The 19416-nt window shown below is 41.7% G+C and overlaps 1 protein-coding gene and 9 non-coding genes across 10 annotated transcripts; all 10 read left to right on the plus strand.

Annotated features, from left to right (window-relative positions):
• Window positions 1-13: 13 nt before the first annotated feature.
• trnas-uga (transfer RNA serine (anticodon UGA)) lies at window positions 14-95 on the plus strand. Its single transcript has one exon. It is a non-coding gene; the product is annotated as a tRNA-Ser (tRNA).
• Window positions 96-271: 176 nt separating this feature from the next.
• On the plus strand, window positions 272-353 carry trnas-uga (transfer RNA serine (anticodon UGA)). Its single transcript has one exon. It is a non-coding gene; the product is annotated as a tRNA-Ser (tRNA).
• A 364-nt stretch (window positions 354-717) lies between these two features.
• On the plus strand, window positions 718-799 carry trnas-cga (transfer RNA serine (anticodon CGA)). Its single transcript has one exon. It is a non-coding gene; the product is annotated as a tRNA-Ser (tRNA).
• An 882-nt stretch (window positions 800-1681) lies between these two features.
• trnas-cga (transfer RNA serine (anticodon CGA)) lies at window positions 1682-1763 on the plus strand. Its single transcript has one exon. It is a non-coding gene; the product is annotated as a tRNA-Ser (tRNA).
• A 1071-nt stretch (window positions 1764-2834) lies between these two features.
• On the plus strand, window positions 2835-2916 carry trnas-cga (transfer RNA serine (anticodon CGA)). Its single transcript has one exon. It is a non-coding gene; the product is annotated as a tRNA-Ser (tRNA).
• A 176-nt stretch (window positions 2917-3092) lies between these two features.
• Window positions 3093-3174, plus strand: trnas-uga (transfer RNA serine (anticodon UGA)). The gene has a single exon. It is a non-coding gene; the product is annotated as a tRNA-Ser (tRNA).
• A 622-nt stretch (window positions 3175-3796) lies between these two features.
• Window positions 3797-3878, plus strand: trnas-cga (transfer RNA serine (anticodon CGA)). Its single transcript has one exon. It is a non-coding gene; the product is annotated as a tRNA-Ser (tRNA).
• A 366-nt stretch (window positions 3879-4244) lies between these two features.
• trnas-cga (transfer RNA serine (anticodon CGA)) lies at window positions 4245-4326 on the plus strand. The gene has a single exon. It is a non-coding gene; the product is annotated as a tRNA-Ser (tRNA).
• A 176-nt stretch (window positions 4327-4502) lies between these two features.
• Window positions 4503-4584, plus strand: trnas-uga (transfer RNA serine (anticodon UGA)). Its single transcript has one exon. It is a non-coding gene; the product is annotated as a tRNA-Ser (tRNA).
• A 1806-nt stretch (window positions 4585-6390) lies between these two features.
• LOC137079489 (uncharacterized) lies at window positions 6391-9048 on the plus strand. The gene is made up of 4 exons (XM_067447445.1): window positions 6391-7452; window positions 7579-7792; window positions 7937-8193; window positions 8361-9048. Exons 1-3 carry the CDS (start codon window positions 7027-7029, stop codon window positions 8164-8166), a joined length of 870 nt encoding a protein of 289 aa, XP_067303546.1. The 5' UTR covers window positions 6391-7026; the 3' UTR covers window positions 8167-8193; window positions 8361-9048.
• The last annotated feature ends 10368 nt before the right edge of the window (window positions 9049-19416 follow it).

Raw genomic sequence — 19416 nt, forward strand, 5'->3', positions numbered from 1 at the left:
CTCGCTAAATGGGGTAGTTGTGGCCGAGAGGTTAAGGTGATGGACTTGAAATCCATTGGGGTATCCCCGCGCAGGTTCGAACCCTGCCGACTACGTTATACTTTGTCTGTTTCCTCCAAGCATTGTGTCTTTGAGAAGCTTTGTTTGAGTTCAATGTCTTCTCTAACTTCAGGTGCAGCACACATCCAGATTTTGTAGCTGGATGCATTCTACCTGGTGTACTCTACCCTTCACATCAAGCCAAAAAATAGCATGCTGCTCACTAAACGGGGTAGTCGTGGCCGAGAGGTTAAGGCGATGGACTTGAAATCCATTGGGGTCTCCTCGCGCAGGTTCGAACCCTGCCGACTACGTGATGCTTTGTTTGCTTCAAGCGTTAGGTCGTGAAGCAACTTTGTTTAAGCACATTTTCATCTCTAACTTCAGATTCAGCACACATCTAGAATTTCCAGCTGGGTTAATTTTTTCTGGTGTACTGTACCCTTCACATCCAGTCTAGAAAATAGCATCCTACTTTCTGAATGACATTGTTGTGGCCAAGAGGTTAAGGTGATTGACTTGAAATCCATTGGGTTTTACCTGCGCAGGTTAAAACCCTGCTGTCTACTCTATCTTCAGGTGCAGCACACATCTAGATTTTATAGCTGGGTGCATTGTACCTGGTGAACTCTAGCCTACACATCCAGCCAAAAAATAGCATGCTGCTCACTAAATGGGGTAGACGTGGCCGAGAGGCTAAGGCGATGGACTCGAAATCCATTGGGTTTTCCCCACGCAGGTTCGAACCCTGCCGACTACGTGGTGGTTTGTCTGTTTGCTACAAGCATTTTTTCTTTCAGGAGCTTTGTTTGAGCTCATTGTCTTCTCTAACTTCAGATGCAGCACACATCTAAATTTTGTAGCTGGATGCTTTGTACCTGGTGACCTCTACCAATCACATCCAGCCAAAAAAATAGCATGCTGCTCACTAAATGGGCTAGTCGTTGCCGAGAGGTTAAGGCGATGGACTTGAAATCCATTGGGGTCTCCCCGCGCAGGTTCGAACCCTAGCGACTACGTAATGCTTTGTTTGCTTCAAGCGTTAGGTCGTGAAGCAACTTTGTTTGAGCACATTTTCATCTCTAACTTCAGATTCAGCACACATCTAGATTTTCTCGCTGGGTTAATTTTTCCTGGTGTACTGTACCCTTCACATCCACTTTAGAAAATAGCATCCTACTCTCTGAATGACATTTTTGTGGCCAAGAGGTTAAGGCGATTGACTTGATATCCATTGGGTTTTACCTGCGCAGGTTAAAACCCTGCTGTCTACTCTATCTTCAGGTGCAGCACACATCTAGATTTTGTAGCTGGGTGCATTGTACCTGGTGTACTCTACCCTTCACATCCAGCCAAAAAAATAGCATGCTAATCGCTAAATGGGGTAGTCGTGGCCGAGAGGTTAAGGCGATGGACTTGAAATCCATTGCGGTCTCCCCGCGCAGGTTCGAACCCTGCCGACTACGTGGTGGTTTGTCTGTTTGCTACATGCATTTTTTCTTTCAGGAGCTTTGTTTGAGCTCATTGTCTTCTCTAACTTCAGATGCAGCACACATCTAAATTTTGTAGCTGGATGCCCTGTACCTGGTGACCTCTACCCTTCACATCAAGCCAAAAAATAGCATGCTGCTCACTAAATGGGGTAGTCGTGGCCGAGAGGTTAAGGCGATGGACTCGAAATCCATTGGGGTTTCCCCGCGCAGGTTCGAACCCTGCCGACTACGTGGTGGTTTGTCTGTTTGCTACAAGCATTTTTTCTTTCAGGAGCTTTGTTTGAGCTCATTGTCTTCTCTAACTTCAGATGCAGCACACATCTAAATTTTGTAGCTGGATGCTTTGTACCTGGTGACCTCTACCAATCACATCCAGCCAAAAAAATAGCATGCTGCTCGCTAAATGGGCTAGTCGTTGCCGAGAGGTTAAGGCGATGGACTTGAAATCCATTGTGGTCTCCCCGCGCAGGTTCGAACCCTGCCGACTACGTGGTGGTTTGTCTGTTTGCTACAAGCATTTTTTCTTTCAGGAGCTTTGTTTGAGCTCATTTTTATCTCTAACTTCAGATGCAGCACACATCTAGATTTTCTAGCTTGGTTAATTTTTCCTGGTGTACTGTACCCTTCAAATCCAGTCTAGAAAATAGCATCCTACTTTCTGAATGATGTTGTTGTGGCCAAGAGGTTAAGGCGATTGACTTGAAATCCATTGGTTTTACCTGCGCAGGTTAAAATCCTTCTGTTTACTCTATCTTCAGGTGCAGCACACATCTAGATTTTGTAGCTGTGTGCATTGTACCTGGTGTACTCTACCCTTCACATCAAGCCAAAAATAGCATGCTGCTCGCTAAATGGGGTAGTCGTGGCCGAGAGGTTAAGGCGATGGACTTGAAATCCTTTGGGGTCTCCCCGCGCAGGTTTGAACCCTGCCGACTACGTGATACTTTGTTTGCTTCAAGCATTAGGTTGTAAAGCAACTTTTTTTCAGCACATTTTCATCTCTAACTTCAGATTCAGCACACATCTAGATTTTCTCGCTGGGTTAATTTTTCCTGGTGTACTGTACCCTTCACATCCAGTTTAGAAAATAGCATCCTACTTTCTGAATGACATTGTTGTGGCCAAGAGGTTAAGGCGATTGACTTGAAATCCATTGGGTTTTACCTGCGCAGGTTAAAACCCTGCTGTCTACTCTATCTTCAGGTGCAGCACACATCTAGATTTTATAGCTGGGTGCAATTTACCTGGTTAACTCTAGCCTACACATCCATCCAAAAAATAGCATGCTGCTCACTAAATGGGGTAATCGTGGCCGAGAGGTTAAGGCGATGGACTCGAAATCCATTGGGGTTTCCCCGCGCAGGTTCGAACCCTGCCGACTACGTGGTGGTTTGTCTGTTTGCTACAAGCTTTTTTTCTTTCAGGAGCTTTGTTTGAGCTCATTGTCTTCTCTAACTTCAGATGCAGCACACATCTAAATTTTGTAGCTGGATGCTTTGTACCTGGTGACCTCTACCCTTCACATCAAGCCAAAAAATAGCATGCTGCTCGCTAAATGGGGTAGTTGTGGCCGAGAGGTTAAGGCGATGGACTTGAAATCCATTGGGGTATCCCCGCGCAGGTTCGAACCCTGCCGACTACGTTATACTTTGTCTGTTTCCTCCAAGCATTGTGTCTTTGAGAAGCTTTGTTTGAGTTCAATGTCTTCTCTAACTTCAGGTGCCGCACACATCCCGATTTTGTAGCTGGATGCATTCTACCTGGTGTACTCTACCCTACACATCCAGCCAAAAAATAGCATGCTGCTCACTAAACGGGTTAGTCGTGGCCGAGAGGTTAAGGCGATGGCCTTGAAATCCATTGGGGTCTCCCCGCGCTGGTTCGAACCCTGCCGACTACGTGATACTTTGTTTGCTTCAAGCATTAGGTTGTAAAGCAACTTAGTTTGAGCACATTTTCATCTCTAACTTCAGATTCAGCACACATCTAGATTTTCTCGCTGGGTTAATTTTTCCTGGTGTACTGTACCCTTCACATCCAGTTTAGAAAATAGCATCCTACTTTCTGAATGACATTGTTGTGGCCAAGAGGTTAAGGCGATTGACTTGAAATCCATTGGGTTTTACCTGCGCAGGTTAAAACCCTGCTGTCTACTCTATCTTCAGGTGCAGCACACATCTAGATTTTATAGCTGGGTGCAATTTACCTGGTTAACTCTAGCCTACACATCCATCCAAAAAATAGCATGCTGCTCACTAAATGGGGTAGTCGTGGCCGAGAGGTTAAGGCGATGGACTCGAAATCCATTGGGGTTTCCCCGCGCAGGTTCGAACCCTGCCGACTACGTGGTGGTTTGTCTGTTTGCTACAAGCATTTTTCTTTCAGGAGCTTTGTTTGAGCTCATTGTCTTCTCTAACTTCAGATGCAGCACACATCTAAATTTTGTAGCTGGATGCTTTGTACCTGGTGACCTCTACCCTTCACATCAAGCCAAAAAATAGCATGCTGCTCACTAAATGGGGTAGTCGTGGCCGAGAGGTTAAGGCGATTGACTTGAAATCCATTGGGTTTTACCTGCGCAGGTTAAAACCCTGCTGTCTACTCTATCTTCAGGTGCAGCACACATCTAGATTTTATAGCTGGGTGCAATTTACCTGGTGAACTCTAGCCTACACATCCATCCAAAAAATAGCATGCTGCTCACTAAATGGGGTAGTCGTGGCCGAGAGGTTAAGGCGATGGACTCGAAATCCATTGGGGTTTCCCCGCGCAGGTTCCAACCCTGCCGACTACGTGGTGGTTTGTCTGTTTGCTACAAGCATTTTTTCTTTCAGGAGCTTTGTTTGAGCTCATTGTCTTCTCTAACTTCAGATGCAGCACACATCTAAATTTTGTAGCTGGATGCTTTGTACCTGGTGACCTCTACCCTTCACATCAAGCCAAAAAATAGCATGCTGCTCGCTAAATGGGGTAGTTGTGGCCGAGAGGTTAAGGCGATGGACTTGAAATCCATTGGGGTATCCCCGCGCAGGTTCGAACCCTGCCGACTACGTTATACTTTGTCTGTTTCCTCCAAGCATTGTGTCTTTGAGAAGCTTTGTTTGAGTTCAATGTCTTCTCTAACTTCAGGTGCCGCACACATCCCGATTTTGTAGCTGGATGCATTCTACCTGGTGTACTCTACCCTACACATCCAGCCAAAAAATAGCATGCTGCTCACTAAACGGGTTAGTCGTGGCCGTTCCTTCCAGCGATCGGCCGGTCTAACAATTCCTAACGCACTCCTAACAATTCCGAACGCACTCCTAACAATTCCGAACGCAATCGAAACAAGTCCTAACATATTCCGAACAATTCCGAACACAATCCTAACAATCCTAACAGTCAATGGTTAAGTCCTAACAGTATCCGAACAGAGCTCAACGGGGCAAAACGTTCATTGGCTGAACGGGGCAAAGCAGTCATTGGCCGAAATATAGTCATGTGACTACAGTCATAAAAAGAGCGCCATGTATTCGAATGACTCATCATCTTTTATCATCTTTTATCACCGACACCAACCCCATCATTAACGTTACCTCAAAACTAATATCTTCGGATAACGAGCAGGTAAGTTAAGTTTAACATATATTTTAACCTGAAAGAGTTAGAATATATCGTCACGTATACGTTGCGTACCAAAGCAGTCAGATATATGCTCTAAAATTCATCAATATTTGTCAATATTTGTAAAATAATTTATCTCAATACAACAGGTAGCGTAATCTCTTTAGGTAAGCAGCATTTTAAAGATATGTGTCAGACAAATCTACACTGCCTGCCACCTGACTTTAGTAACTAAATATTTTATACATTTTGCATAATTACTAGGCTTTTTTTACATTATATTGACTTGTACTGTTTTTAATGTATATATTTGAGTTTAGTGTACTGTTATCGTTCATTGTATTTGGCATGGAGTTAAAAAAATCGTTTTACACAAATAAATTAACAGAAATACAATTTACATACTTTAACAACCACCCATGTAGTCAAATATATGCTTTAAAATTCATCATTATTTGTCTATGCAAATAATTAATCTAAATACAACATGTAATCTCTTAAGTAAAGGTAAGCAGCATTTTAAAGATATGTCAGACAAATCTACACTGCCACATGACTTTAGTAACTAAATATTTTATACATTTTGCATAAATATTATATAAACTTGGCTTTTTTTTACATTATGTTGACTTGTACTGTTTTCAATGTATTTATTTGAGTTTAGTGTAATGTTATCGTTCATTGTATTTGGCATAGAGTTAAAAAAAAAAATCTTTTTACACAAATAAATGAACAGAAATACAATTTAAATACTTAAACAACCACCCATGTCTATAATCAAACAATCATCAATGTGTCAAATATGATGGACATCATCCATCCTCTACCTAAAAATGTCTGTTGTATTTTTGTGCCTAACACTTTTCTTCAGATTTTATATCAAGTATTTCCCAAAAGTAATGTAAGTCTGATATTTACAGTGTTGTTTCATATTTATAGACATGAGTAAGACGGGTAAACCTGACTCGTATTGGCATGACATCATGTGCAAATATGCCCAAGGGAAGTACCACTTCACAACAGGCAAGAAGCCTGGGGCAAAGAAATGGAAGGATGCCTTGGACCGAATTAATAAGTGTCCACTACACAATCTGACCTGTGCATATGATATCTTTGGAAAAAGAATCCCTTGCAAATGTGGTTATCATAAGGAATGTGGTGATAAATGTGATTATTTTATTTATGCTGATGATCATTACTAATTTTAGTTTTTTTCCCCATAATTTTTTTTTTTTTTTTTTTTACAATTTAATTAGAAAAGATGAGTTTTTTGTTGAGCATCATATTTTGTGCATCATGTTGTGGCTCCTATAGTATGATATAGTGAAAATATGGAGCTCAAACTTGAAAAATAACATTAGTTTTAATCACAGGCAAAACTAAGCAATGCTGTGCATTTTAGTGAAGATGCTGTCAGTATACTAGGTGAATTCTTTGCTTGTAAGGTACATCAATGAGGTCTTTATTACAGTTTAGTAAGAGACTTAAACTGCACTCACACATTAAAAAGATTTGCACAAAGATCTGAAGGTGGGTGTTTCTACAATTATACTGAAAGTAGTTTGACTTAAAAAAGAGCAAACAAACGGATTCATTTTTTTTTTTTTTACGCTTTTCAGCAGTTTGGATTTTGATCATTTACATGCATTAGGTATTTGTATACCAAATGATGCAGCTTTATAAGGCTAAAAATTATTTAGTTTAACTATACTGGCAATATTTTCAGACCTGGGGAAAACATTAACATTTTTTTTGCAGTCAGCAGAGCAGACATTGTTAGGGATGGAAGCAGGACCTCAGGGCAGTGCAGGCCAACGACCAGTCCCACAGAGTAGTTCAATTATGTGTGGTCTTGATTGGAGCAGACTACCCTCGCTGCAGCAAATGTATGATTCCTGTCTGTCCTTGGAGTTCAGAGGTCCTTAACCAACTGGATCCCTCCCACAGAAACAAGTTCCCCGCTGTTCTTACCACACAGCTGGCTCTCGACAGGAGGTGTGTGACTTTGTTAAAGCCCAGAACTGCTGGGAACAGCTCCAGTTTCTTGCAGCAAGCTCTTGAGGAAGTTCACAGCGAGGAGTGGGCACGACGGAGTTCTGACGGAGATCTGACAGACTGTGAGTTTCACAAAGAGAGATGTGCCCTGACACAGACAGAAGTGGTTTATCAGCAGCCACCGCCATTTTGCCCACTACCTCTAGCACAGTGTTTTGAGACCGTCCATGCAAACGAGATCGTGAGTCACCTTGAGGAGCTAAAGGGTGTCATAACCTCAACCGATGGTAACATCCTGAAGCTAGACTCTACCAAGAAGGTAAATGTATATAAAAGGAGGCAAATGCATGTTAACTTCACCTGATGTTCAGTAATTATATCTGATTATAATGTGTGTGTGTGTGTGTGTGTGTGTGTGTGTGTGTATATATATGTTTTTATATAGATCACTAAAAAGCTAGCTGGTGGCATTGCGGACACTGCTACTTGGATGACAAACGTTGGCAATGAGTTTGGCCAAGTCCTAAACTGTGTCTTAACCACTGGTGAGGGAGCTGGCCTAGATGACCTGTGTCAGGGCATCGTAAAGCGATACAAGGATGCTGGAGAGCCGGAGCCAGTTGTAATTTACGTTGACAGGGACTGCTGCAGCGAGACAGGTTTGTTAACATAAGTCTTCACCTAATAGGAATGCAACCATTTCAGGCATGTTTTTTGGAAAGTGAATTTACATGCCATCCCTAGGTGTTTGTTATAATTTTAGAACCATGTGTAAAATGATGCCTTGTTTCTCATCGGTGTAGGCGTGACTCAAGTTCTTACCTGGTTTCGACCATGGAAGGTCACAGTGCGACTTGACGTCTTCCACTTCATGCGGCGGTTCACTGCTGGTCTTACAACGGAGCACCATCCACTGTATGGCACTTTCTGCTCCAAGTTGTCCAGCTGTATATTTGAATGGGACAAGGAGGACATCGCTCGTCTTAAAGAGGCAAAAAGAGCTACTGGAACAAACCAACTTGTTGCTAGTTAGAGTGAACAACACCACAGTGTCTTCATGGTGCGTTGGATTTCAGCTTGCTAAATTGGAGTAGTTTAGTGTACATAGCAAATCTCAACTGATTTGTTTTTATTAAATATTCTTTATGAATGTTTTCTGGGTAAAGCTGCCATTTTAAAAGCAGTTCTGCTCTTATCTAACTGAAAATGTTTGTTTTTCTTTCCCAGGCTTCTTGACAGACAGAGAAGAACTGACAGGGACACCTTGCTACAAGGGGTGGAGCTTCCCCAGCCTGTTGGTTTGGCAAAGGAGCCACTGCCAAAGCCTAGAGAGCTCCCATCTGCACCTGATGAACATGGACACGTTGCCATTGAGTTCCAGGAGCCTGAAAATCAAGAGGGTGAGGCAGTTATCTGCCAACGTAAATATGCTCGCACTGGAACTGCAGTGTCTTCTATTACACACACAGACACTGAGCTTGGAAATTATTAAAAGACAGCTGATTGAATGGTGTGCATTAAGAAAATTCATAGGAAAGCTGTTTAATGTATTATATCTTTATCTATTTATCTTTCAGCTGTCTTTAATGTATAAGAAAATTCATAGGAATGTTCTTTAAAATATTATATCTGTATCTATATCTATGTCTATCAATCAGCTGTCTTTAATGTATTATATCTATATCTATTTATCTATCAGCTGTCTTTAATGTATTATATCTATATCTATTTATCTATCATCTGTCTTTAATGTTAAAGTTTGAGTGCATTAGGTAAATTCATAGGAAAACTCTTTTCTTTTTGGAATAAATATAATTACATTTCGCATTTACATAAATTTATAAATTATATACCTATTGCATAATGGAATTATATTAATAATGTATATGTTTGTGTGTGTGTGTGTATGTATGTATGTATGTGTATATATAGTATATATAATATAATATATATATAGGTTTACCTGTGCATTGTATGTGTTTGGTTGTCATGCCATAGGTCATGTTTTTTGTATGGTTCTCCCTACCTCTTATATTATTTTTTTGTCTACTATTGTGTTTTCATTACTTCTGTGTTTTTAGATTTTCCTTTTGACCCCTTGCAACTTGTGGCACAAGCATTTCACTGTATTGCAAAGTATATGTGACAATAAATATAACTAACTAACTTATATACGTATATGTTCTTTACATTATATTCATGTAACATTCTATTACACTGTTTGTGGAAGTGTTTATTATCCTTATATGTAAATATGTATATATTATTAAACTGCATTAATTTATTAACTGTTTATTATAGTTGTAATTATCATTTAAAATTAGATGAATACAAATAAGGAATATTTAATGTGAATGTTGGATTAAATTTAAGACTTTTGAATAAAACATATTAGTAGAAATACGTGTTGTCTGTTTTATTTCAGCTGTACAAAAATTATATGAGAAAGTGTTTTGTTATTAAGGGAAATGTGCATAAAAGAGCCAATCAGCAATCGAGTTCACATGCAGGTCAATCTCGATTGGCTGATTATTCTCGTGACATTCTCGCTGAACTCGGGAGAACATCATCTACTATCCGGAGATTAAAGGTAACATTAAGTATTATTAAATCACAAATTCACGACTCTAGTTTTAACCTATTTACCAGACCTTAATTATATTTTTTTTGGGAATAAAGTTTAAGAGGTCTAAACTGCCGCAGTAAGGCAAGTTCACATAAGATTTACCTGTGACGGTATGCTAACGTTAACGTAACTCTCCATGGTTTTTTTTTTGAGGGGAGAAATGATTGTTTAACCCCTGATAATAGATATCCATCATAAAATATGTCGACCTCCCACCCCAGATCCAGATGTTGTTTTGTTCCAGGTGCAGATGTTGTAATTTATTGTCAATACTAGTGTTTATGAACCATGCTAGTATTTGGTGTGGTTATTTTACGGTTGCTCTGGTAAAATAACAACTGTAGTAATATAATTACATTACGTTACCCAACACTGTACAAATATTTCTACAAAAACTTTAGATTATTATACAGTATTTGTTGCAGTGGTAACACATATTTAACACAAGTTTACATTGCATGTTGTCAAAACAGATGTTCAACCTCAAAAGACAAAATTCTACTCTTGCAATTTTGAAGACTGTTTGAAACCAAGCAGAGAGAGCAACCATTGACTAGCATAATAGGAAAAAAAAATACTATGGTAATCAATGGTTGCTCTCTCTGACAATATTCTTCCACGATATTTTTCAGAAATGACCAAAACAGGGAAATCCAACGCCTATTGGAATGATGTGTGCCATAGGTATGCCCAGGGAACCTTCCAGTTCACTACAGGCAAAAGGCCTGGAAGCAAACAATGGAAGGAGGCCCTGGAGCGGATTGATGCCTGTCCCCTACAAAAGGGAAATAAGGTGGACCTGTTTGGCAGGCATATAGTGTGCACTTGTGGGTTCCACAAGGTAGGTGTAAGATATAATATATCAAAGGCATGATAAGTTCCTGTATCATGTAATAGACTATTTTATTGATCATCCACATATCTGTTATCTGAGTGCACAGTTCTGCAGAATAATTGATGAAATTATTTAACATGAATAGTATGGCCTTCTTTTGTTTCTAATCTTTAAAAACGTTTTATCCCAGTCAACAGATACAGGGCCTAATGTATTGGTAGGCAGCAGCAGCACAGTGGCAGGCAGCAGCAGCAGCAGCACAGTGGCAGGCAGCAGCAGCACAGTGGCAGGCAGCAGCAGCACAGTGGCAGGCAGCAGCAGCACAGTGGCAGGCAGCAGCAGCACAGTGGCAGGCAGCAGCAGCACAGTGGCAGGCAGCAGCAGCAGCACAGTGGCAGGCAGCAGCAGCAGCACAGTGGCAGGCAGCAGCAGCACAGTGGCAGGCAGCAGCAGCAGCACAGTGGCAGGGACATCACAAGAAGAACAAGGAATTAAGTGTTCTCTCTGTGGTGTGGTTGTGGAGGCAGAGAAGTTCTCAGAGCACCTCTCTGACCACCATGCTGAAGAGAAGTGTGACACCTGTGGGGCCAGGGTCCAGGGTGCTGTTGGACTCCTCCAACATATTGAGTCCAGCCATTATGGGGCCCTGTTGGCTCCACGTTTCAGCCCTTTAAAAGATCCCACACCATCTCCGTGCCCCTCACCATCTCCACGGCTGGTGCAGACACCAGTGTCTCCATCCCTGCGGCCCACTGTATCCTCACACCACTCTCCAGCCCTACAGCCCTCACCACCACCACCTTCACGGCCAACTCCATCCCGTTGGACAACTCCATCCCCACACCACTCTCCAGCTCTACAGCCTCCACCAACATCACGGCCCACTCCACCGAAGTGGTCCACTCTGTCCTCTCGGCCCACTTCATCTCCACGCCACTCTCCAGCTCTACAGCCTCCACCACCACCACAGCCCACTCCATCCCAACGCCACTCTCCAGCTCTACAGCCTCCACCACCACCACAGCCCACTCCATCCCAACGCCACTCTCCAGCTCTACAGCCTCCACCACCACCACAGCCCACTCCATCCCAACGCCACTCTCCAGCTCTACAGCCTCCACCACCACCACAGCCCACTCCATCCCCACGCCACTCTCCAGCTGTACAGCCTCCACCACCACAACAGCCCACTCCATCCCAGTGGCCCACTCCGTCCCCAAGACCATCTCCATCCCCTCACCACTCTCCAGTTCCACAGACCTCACAACCATGGCGCTCTACATCTTCGCAGCCCACTCCATCCTCACATCCAGCACCCTCTGTGCAGCCCACACCTCTGCCTCAGGCTGTAACTGATTGGGAAAGCTTTCTTCCCAGTCAGTTCAAGAGAGTCCTCCAGCCAGCAGATTGGGTATGGATTGCCAAGTGCCTCTATGAGCCCACAGGACAGCTCAGGCAGAAGATCAAGGAGAACTGGTTTTATCCACCGATGCAGCCCAAGCCATCTCCTCCTGAGCCTGGGTGGTACTTCAGACAGAGGATGTTCTTGTGGGCACCAATGAGGATGTGGGGCATTCCTCTTAAATGCCAACAGTGTGGCCGTAAGATGCACCACTCAGGGATCTACCCAAAGGTCAGGGAGGTGATCGACATGGGTAGTCGCTATTACCTGGTGGGTGGAGACTATCCACGCTGCAGTGTATGCAGGCTTCCAGTATGCCCATGGAGCCAGGACATCCTTTTACAACTGGATGTGGCACACAGGACAATGTTTCCAGCAGTGCTGACCTCTCAGCTAGCCCTGGACAAGAAATGTGTGACCTTCCTCAGGCCAAGGACCAGTGGCAACAGTTCTTCCTACCTCCAGTCAGCAGTAGAGGAAGTCCACAGTGAGGAGTGGGCACGACGGACCATCCAGTACCTCTCTGACTGTGAGCATAATTTGAAAAAGGTTGCCCTGGTCCAATCTACAACGGCACCATCCTTTCCTGCACCTGCACCCTTCAGGCCGCTTCCACTCGCCCAGTGGTTTGAGACTGTCCACTCCAATGACATCCTCAGCCATCTCGACGAGATGAAGGGGGTGATTACATCCACCTATGGCCGAATCCTAAAAATGGATTCTACAAAGAAGGTACAATACATGAAGGTCTCAGCATGAGATTTTATATATATATGAGTAATGTACCATAACAAAAAGAAGAAAATATATAATTAAGCCTGTTAGAATGTCTTTATGTTTCTTTATGCTTATTTTTCAGATCACCAAAAAGCTGGCTGGGGACATTGGGGACACAGCTGCGTGGATGACGAACATCGGCAATGAGCTCGGCCAGGTTCTGAACAGCGTTCTGACAACAGCTGAGGGTGCAGGACTGGAGGAGCTGTGCCAGGGCATCGTCAGACGCTACCAGAATGCTGGTGAGCCAGAGCCGGAGGTCATCTATGTTGACCGGGATTGCTGCAGTCAGTCAGGTGGGATTTTCAGATTACTACTTTATCAAATGTGACATTGGACCACAAAACCAAGTCTTAATGGTCTTTTTGGTAACACTTTACTTGAAGGGGTGTGCTTAAGACATGTCAAGAATATGGGCAAAACAGCTCTAACGATTGATCAAACTATATATATTTTTTGAAATTGAACAGTTATTGTTAATGATTAAACACTGAAACTTTTTTTACCATTTCAAAATAATCCATTAAGGATTTGTGTTTAATGTTAAATACAGGAGTATGTGCTTATATTTTCTGTTCCATTGATTTGCGCATAGTGTCAAGGAAACTATCAGTACTTGGAAACTAATCAATATGCATGAAAACACACCCACTGGAATCAAATGTTTCAGGAACCAAATGTATTCTAACACCATCTTTTAATTAAAATGTAGACATCATCTGAAAGGCAAGCTCATTCAGAGTAAATAAGCTTTCCATTGATGTATGGTTTGTTAGGATAGGACATTATTTGGCCCAGATATAACTATTTGAACATTTTCAATCTGAGGGTACAAAAAAATAGAAATATTAAGAAAATTAAATTTATCAAAATTAAGTCCTTAGCAATGCATATCCACTCACAAAAAAACTTTGGTATATATATATATTTATGATAGGAAATTTGCAAAAAATATCTTCATGGAACATGATCTTAATATTAATAATAATTATATTAATTTTTCTCATAAAAGAAAAATCAATAATTTTGACCCATACAATGTATTGTTGGCTATTGCTACAGATATTCCGGTTCAACGTATGATTTTACGTGGTTCTGTGGTCCAGGGTCACATGTGCATTGCAATATATTTTACAAATGTTAATAGTGGTTGTAATTATTATTATTATTATTATTATTATTATTATTATTATTATTATTATTATTATTATTATTATATCAATGTAATGTAATTGTAATTAATTATTATGACTGAAAAATATGTTGAAATACAATCAAATGCATGCTTTTTGCTAATGTTTTCCCCCTCCACAGGTGCACCTGCAGTGCTGAATCTTTTTCGGCCATGGAAGTGTATTGTGAGGCTTGATATTTTCCATTTCATGAGGAGATTTAACTGCGGGCTTACCACAGAGCACCACCCTCTCTATGGTACCTTTTGTTCCAAACTTTCCTCCTGTATCTTTGAGTGGGATCAGGAGGATGTGAAAGAACTTAAGGTGGCCAAGAGAGGGGAGTGGAAAAACAAGCATGGTGGACAGGCTCCCACTGAGGCGCAGCTCATAGCCACCATCAGCACCGGTGAACTGGTGAAGCACTGTAGGCGGCGGACACGTGGGGCTGAGGAGATACGGGCCATGATTTCAGGGCTGCTGGAATCGGTCTGGGAGTCAACCGACACTACAGGGCTTCGCCTAGTTAACCCTGACAGCATGCAGCATGTGTGGGAGATGCAGAAAAAACACCTCGAGTGCATCCAGGACCCTCCACATGTTGACTTATACACAAAGACGGGGACACTCCAGAAGGGTGGCAAAGTACTAAATGTGCTTAGGTGTGGCAGGGGGTCATCCTCTCTGGAGAGTTTTCACCGTCATCAGTGTTCCTTCATTCCTGGTAAATGTTCTGTAGGTTGTTAAGTTGTAAAGATTGCTATAGTGTCACCATTATAGTAGTAGAATCCTGGGTACTACCTGGATTTGGCTTGCTTTCATGGAATTTACAACAAGCTATTTGTCTTATTATTCTATTTCACTGTTCTATAACTGTGTCATTAAATTTGTATTTCCTCAGTTTAAAATAATTACTGACTGAATATTTGCATTTTCATTATTAGGATGGAGATGCAATGCATTGCACACCCAAATGTATATGTTGGAGGGGGCCTCGAGGTGGAACATGAGCCGGGCAAAAGAAGCTGTAGCTGTGGTGGGGGCCTCAACCCTAAGAACATTTGATGTTTCTTTAATGTCTCATCTAAACAACCTGAGCCAAAGGGTCCTTGGCTCTGCTTTGATGCCTGAGTTCACCCCTCCAGGAAAGCCCACTGGTAAGATATCTCTCAAGGAAATGCTGAGCATTGGAGCATTCCTCTCTCTCTCTCTCTCTCTCTCAATCATGTGTTTGTTTGTGTGTGTGTGTGTGTGTGTGTGTGTGTGTGTGTGTGTGTGTGTGTGTGTGTGTGTGTGTGTGTGTGTGTGTGTGTGTGTGTGTGTGTGTGTCCTTTCCCCATTAACAATGTGTTACAAATTATTGCAGAGGAGCGGATTGCTGTTGAATACTTATTGGCCCAGTCCAATAAAGGTGATCAGCTGATGGCAACCAACAGTGACATGACCGAAGTCCCCTCGGAGGAGCCCGAGGATGAAGGCGATTATGACAGGACTGTGTGCAATCCAGCTGACCTTAGGGCTGGTGAATCTGACCCTCCATTAGCTGTCATGGAGGCCCAGGTGACCAGTCCTGTAGGGGAGACTGGACCCAAATCCCCTGATGAGGAGGTCGGTGAGGATGAGGCGGATGACACGGCACATCCTAGCACATCCGGCCAGGTAATGTTGCTATCCTGTAATATCTTTTATTACAGTTTTTCTCCAATGGTTTGGCTCATTTCTTGAAATAGAAATTACATGTTCAAAACAACATGGACAAACCTACAAACCAGTTTAAGAACCAATGAAGAAAAAATTTAAAAAGAAAAATGTATCTGCTGACATGTGAAAAACATATTGTCAACAATATGTACAGTTAAAATATATGTATAATGTGAACTATTTACTCAACACTGTATATATTTATTGGACTTGCTTATTTTCTCAATTTTCAGAGTGTACGTTGTGATGCTAGAGGTGTCTTGGGCTGGGAGGCAGTTGATGCCTTGGCAGCGTACCTGGTTGGCCTAAACCGTACAATCACTGCCTTGTCATTGCAAGAGGAGGCCGAAATAGTCCGTCTGTACATGGCTTTGAATCCCATGGACAAAGTGCCCTCGAAATATGGTAAGAGGGCAAAGAAAAACACCTTGACAGGACCATGGAGAGCATCCAGGAAGCCAAGCGGTTCTGCTCCAGGACAGCAGGCAGCAGAGAGGTAATTTAACAATTTGAATTGTCACTAGTTTATATTTTACACAGTATACAGTCCAGATTATATCACCCTTCTTTTCCATAGACTGTTCATGACTCATGGGCAGGCGGCTCAGGACCCTGAAGTCCACCGGGTCTGTGAATGTGTTTGCTTACGACTTTTCAAAGAGTTTAAGCAAGCACGGAACAGGCCCAAGGACACAAGTGGAAAAACTCTGCCAATTCCTCAATCTATTGTAGCAGTATACAGCCACTTAAAACAGCTTCTGGAGGACAGCAGGGCAGTTCTAGAACAGACTAACCTGGTTCTGGTCCCAATAAATACCACTACTGTCTCCTCATGGTGAGTCTTATTTTGTGCTGTACTTTTATACAATCACAGTAGCATATCAAGATTGTACTTGAAAAACCTTCCTGTACATGTTTCTTTTAAAAATTAATAAAAGTTAAGACAATGGGCTTTATATTAAGTTTAGTTTATTGAAACTTTATTAAACCAGGCAAGTCATTACAGTTTTTCTGAATTTCTAAAATACATTCTTGTAGCCATCGCTAATTTTCTTAAAACATTAAACACAAATCCAAATATTCAATCTAAATTCACACAAACAATTGCTTCTAAACCCTTTCACTTGTACTCACGATCATTTTGCATTGAAAGCATGTGCCATAATTTAGATATATATTAAGATGGTAGAATGCACTTTTACAGATGCCTACTGAAATGTATCACTAATTTAAATTATTTCTGTAGCACATTTCAATAAATTAGGGCAATAAATTTAAAACCAATTTTAATAAATTACTTGAATTTCTCTTGCAGGCTCCTAAGAAGACAAAAACGTGCAGACAGGGACATGCTGCTGCAGGGTACTGAACTGCCTAATCAACTATACCTGGCAAAGGAGCCGCTTCCTGAAGTGAGAGACCTTCCAGCTGCTCCTTTACAACATGGGCATGAGGCAATGGTTTTTGAGGAGCCTGAAAATCAGGAGGGAAAGGCATTTGTTCGCAAACGAACCTCAAAAAGGTGCCCCCTGCCCACCCCTCCCCCTGGAGCAATTCCCATATATCCACCAGCAGCAGACTTTGCATCCTACCCACCCTTTCCCAGCTACCCACCAGGTCTACCAGTGCCTCAGCTCCAGCCTCCTCCTCAGTTCCAGCCTCATCCCCAGTTCCAGGACCCAGCCCAGTTCCAGCCTCCTCAGTTCCAGCCTCCTCCTCAGTTCCAGCTCCAGCCTCCTCAGTTCCAGCCTCCTCCTCAGTTCCAGCTCCAGCCTCCTCAGTTCCAGCCTCCTCCTCAGTTCCAGCCTCATCCCCAGTTCCAGCCTCCTCCTCAGTTCCAGCTCCAGCCTCCTCAGTTCCAGCCTCATCCCCAGTTCCAGGACCCAGCCCAGTTCCAGCCTCCTCAGTTCCAGCCTCATCCCCAGTTCCAGGACCCAGCCCAGTTCCAGCCTCATCCCCAGTTCCAGGACCCACCTGATAACCGACTACCACAAACTGGTCCCCCTACTCAGCCCAGGCAGCGTACCTGGAGGCAGCAGAAAGCTGCCCAAGAAGACGAGGAAAGAATGGCTAGGGGTGAACCACCAAGGAAACGCCTGACAAAGGATGTTTACCACTACACCTGCAAGCACTGTGGGCAATCCAAAAACAAGACAACTGGCCACACTCAGTTGAAGGGCCGGTGGTACTGTCCAGCTTCAGGCCTCTCTGTGGCTCAGTGGAAGGAGAGTGTACAGGGACCTCTTTGAATTGCTTTATATAGCAGTTTTATTATATATTTTATTACATTTTTATATATTTTTTATGTTTATATATTTTTAAATGTGTTTGCTGTGTGGTGTGTTGTGATGTGAACCTTTTGTTTTTAGTTGCTGTGTTTGCAATGCTTAATTTGCACACACACAAAAAAAAAAAAAAGGAAAAAAAAAAGAATAATACTTGTGTGGTGTAATAGTTAAAATAAAAAAACACACAAAAAACTCTTGTGGTGTAATGTAACACATCCATCCTTTGGGTGGAAGATTCCAGGTGCAAGTCCTGGCAAGAGTGTGTGGTGTGTTTAGCAGAATAGTATTTTTTATTATAGTATTTATACATATTGTCACATTAAGTCCACTGGAGGCAAGGTTTAGAACCCAAGTGCAGTCTTTATTAGAGCAACCTTAAATCCAAAACATTAAACAACAGGTTAGGCTTGGCATGAAGCAGAACATAAACAATATACTCACTAACAGTGGGTAACAACATCTATTACACATGGCAAACATGAGGGCTAAAATACATAGACTAATGACTGGACAAGGGACACCTGTGAACAATGATCAAACAATAAACCAATGACATGACAGAACACAAAACAAGGGAGCACATGTCAGGATCACATGACAAACCAGGAAGTGCATGAAAAAACATGACTGTGAACATGATACCTCAAAAACATGAAACATGAACCAACACCAAAACACCCTCTGACACATATATTATATTATTTCTATCTATCTATCTATCTATCTATCTATCTATCTATCTATCTATCTATCTATCTATCTATCTATCTATCTATCTATCTTTAATGTTAAAGTTTTTAAATGTATAAATTATATATATTCATGCGTATATATATATATACATAGACACATATGTTATTTACATTATATTTAAATAAACTTTTATTAAACTATGTGTGGAAGTGCTTATTATCATTAGTATATGTAAATATGTATATATTTTTATTATTAAACTGCATTTGTTTGTTTATTATAGTTGCAATCAATATTATTTAAAATTATATTAATACACATAAGGAATATTTATTATGAATGTTGCATTGGATTTAAGACTTTTGAATAAAACATATTAGTAGAAATACAAATACGTGTTCTTTGTTTTATTTCGGCTGTACAAAAATTATTTGAGGAAGTGTTTTGCGATTAAGTAAAAGTATAAATATTTATTTAAGAAATGTGTTAGTTAGTTTGTTAGTAAGGGAAATATGCATAGAGAACTGGTAACAAACAAAATATAAAAAAAAGAAATATCCGGTTCCACCGCTTTTTTTTCCTTTTTCCTTTTCCCCCTTCGCTTTTTCTTTTTTTTTTTCTTTCCCCCGCCATGGCAGTCCGTTTTGCCCTGTTTTTGGCCGAGAGGTTAAGGCGATGGACTTGAAATCCATTGGGGTCTCCCTGCGCAGGTTCGAACCCTGCCAACTACGTGATGCTTTGTTTGCTTCAAGCGTTAGGTCGTGAAGCAACTTTGTTTAAGCACATTTT

This window comes from Pseudorasbora parva, chromosome 6 (genome assembly GCF_024679245.1).
Source record: "Pseudorasbora parva isolate DD20220531a chromosome 6, ASM2467924v1, whole genome shotgun sequence".
In the NCBI taxonomy this organism is placed as follows: domain Eukaryota; kingdom Metazoa; phylum Chordata; class Actinopteri; order Cypriniformes; family Gobionidae; genus Pseudorasbora; species Pseudorasbora parva.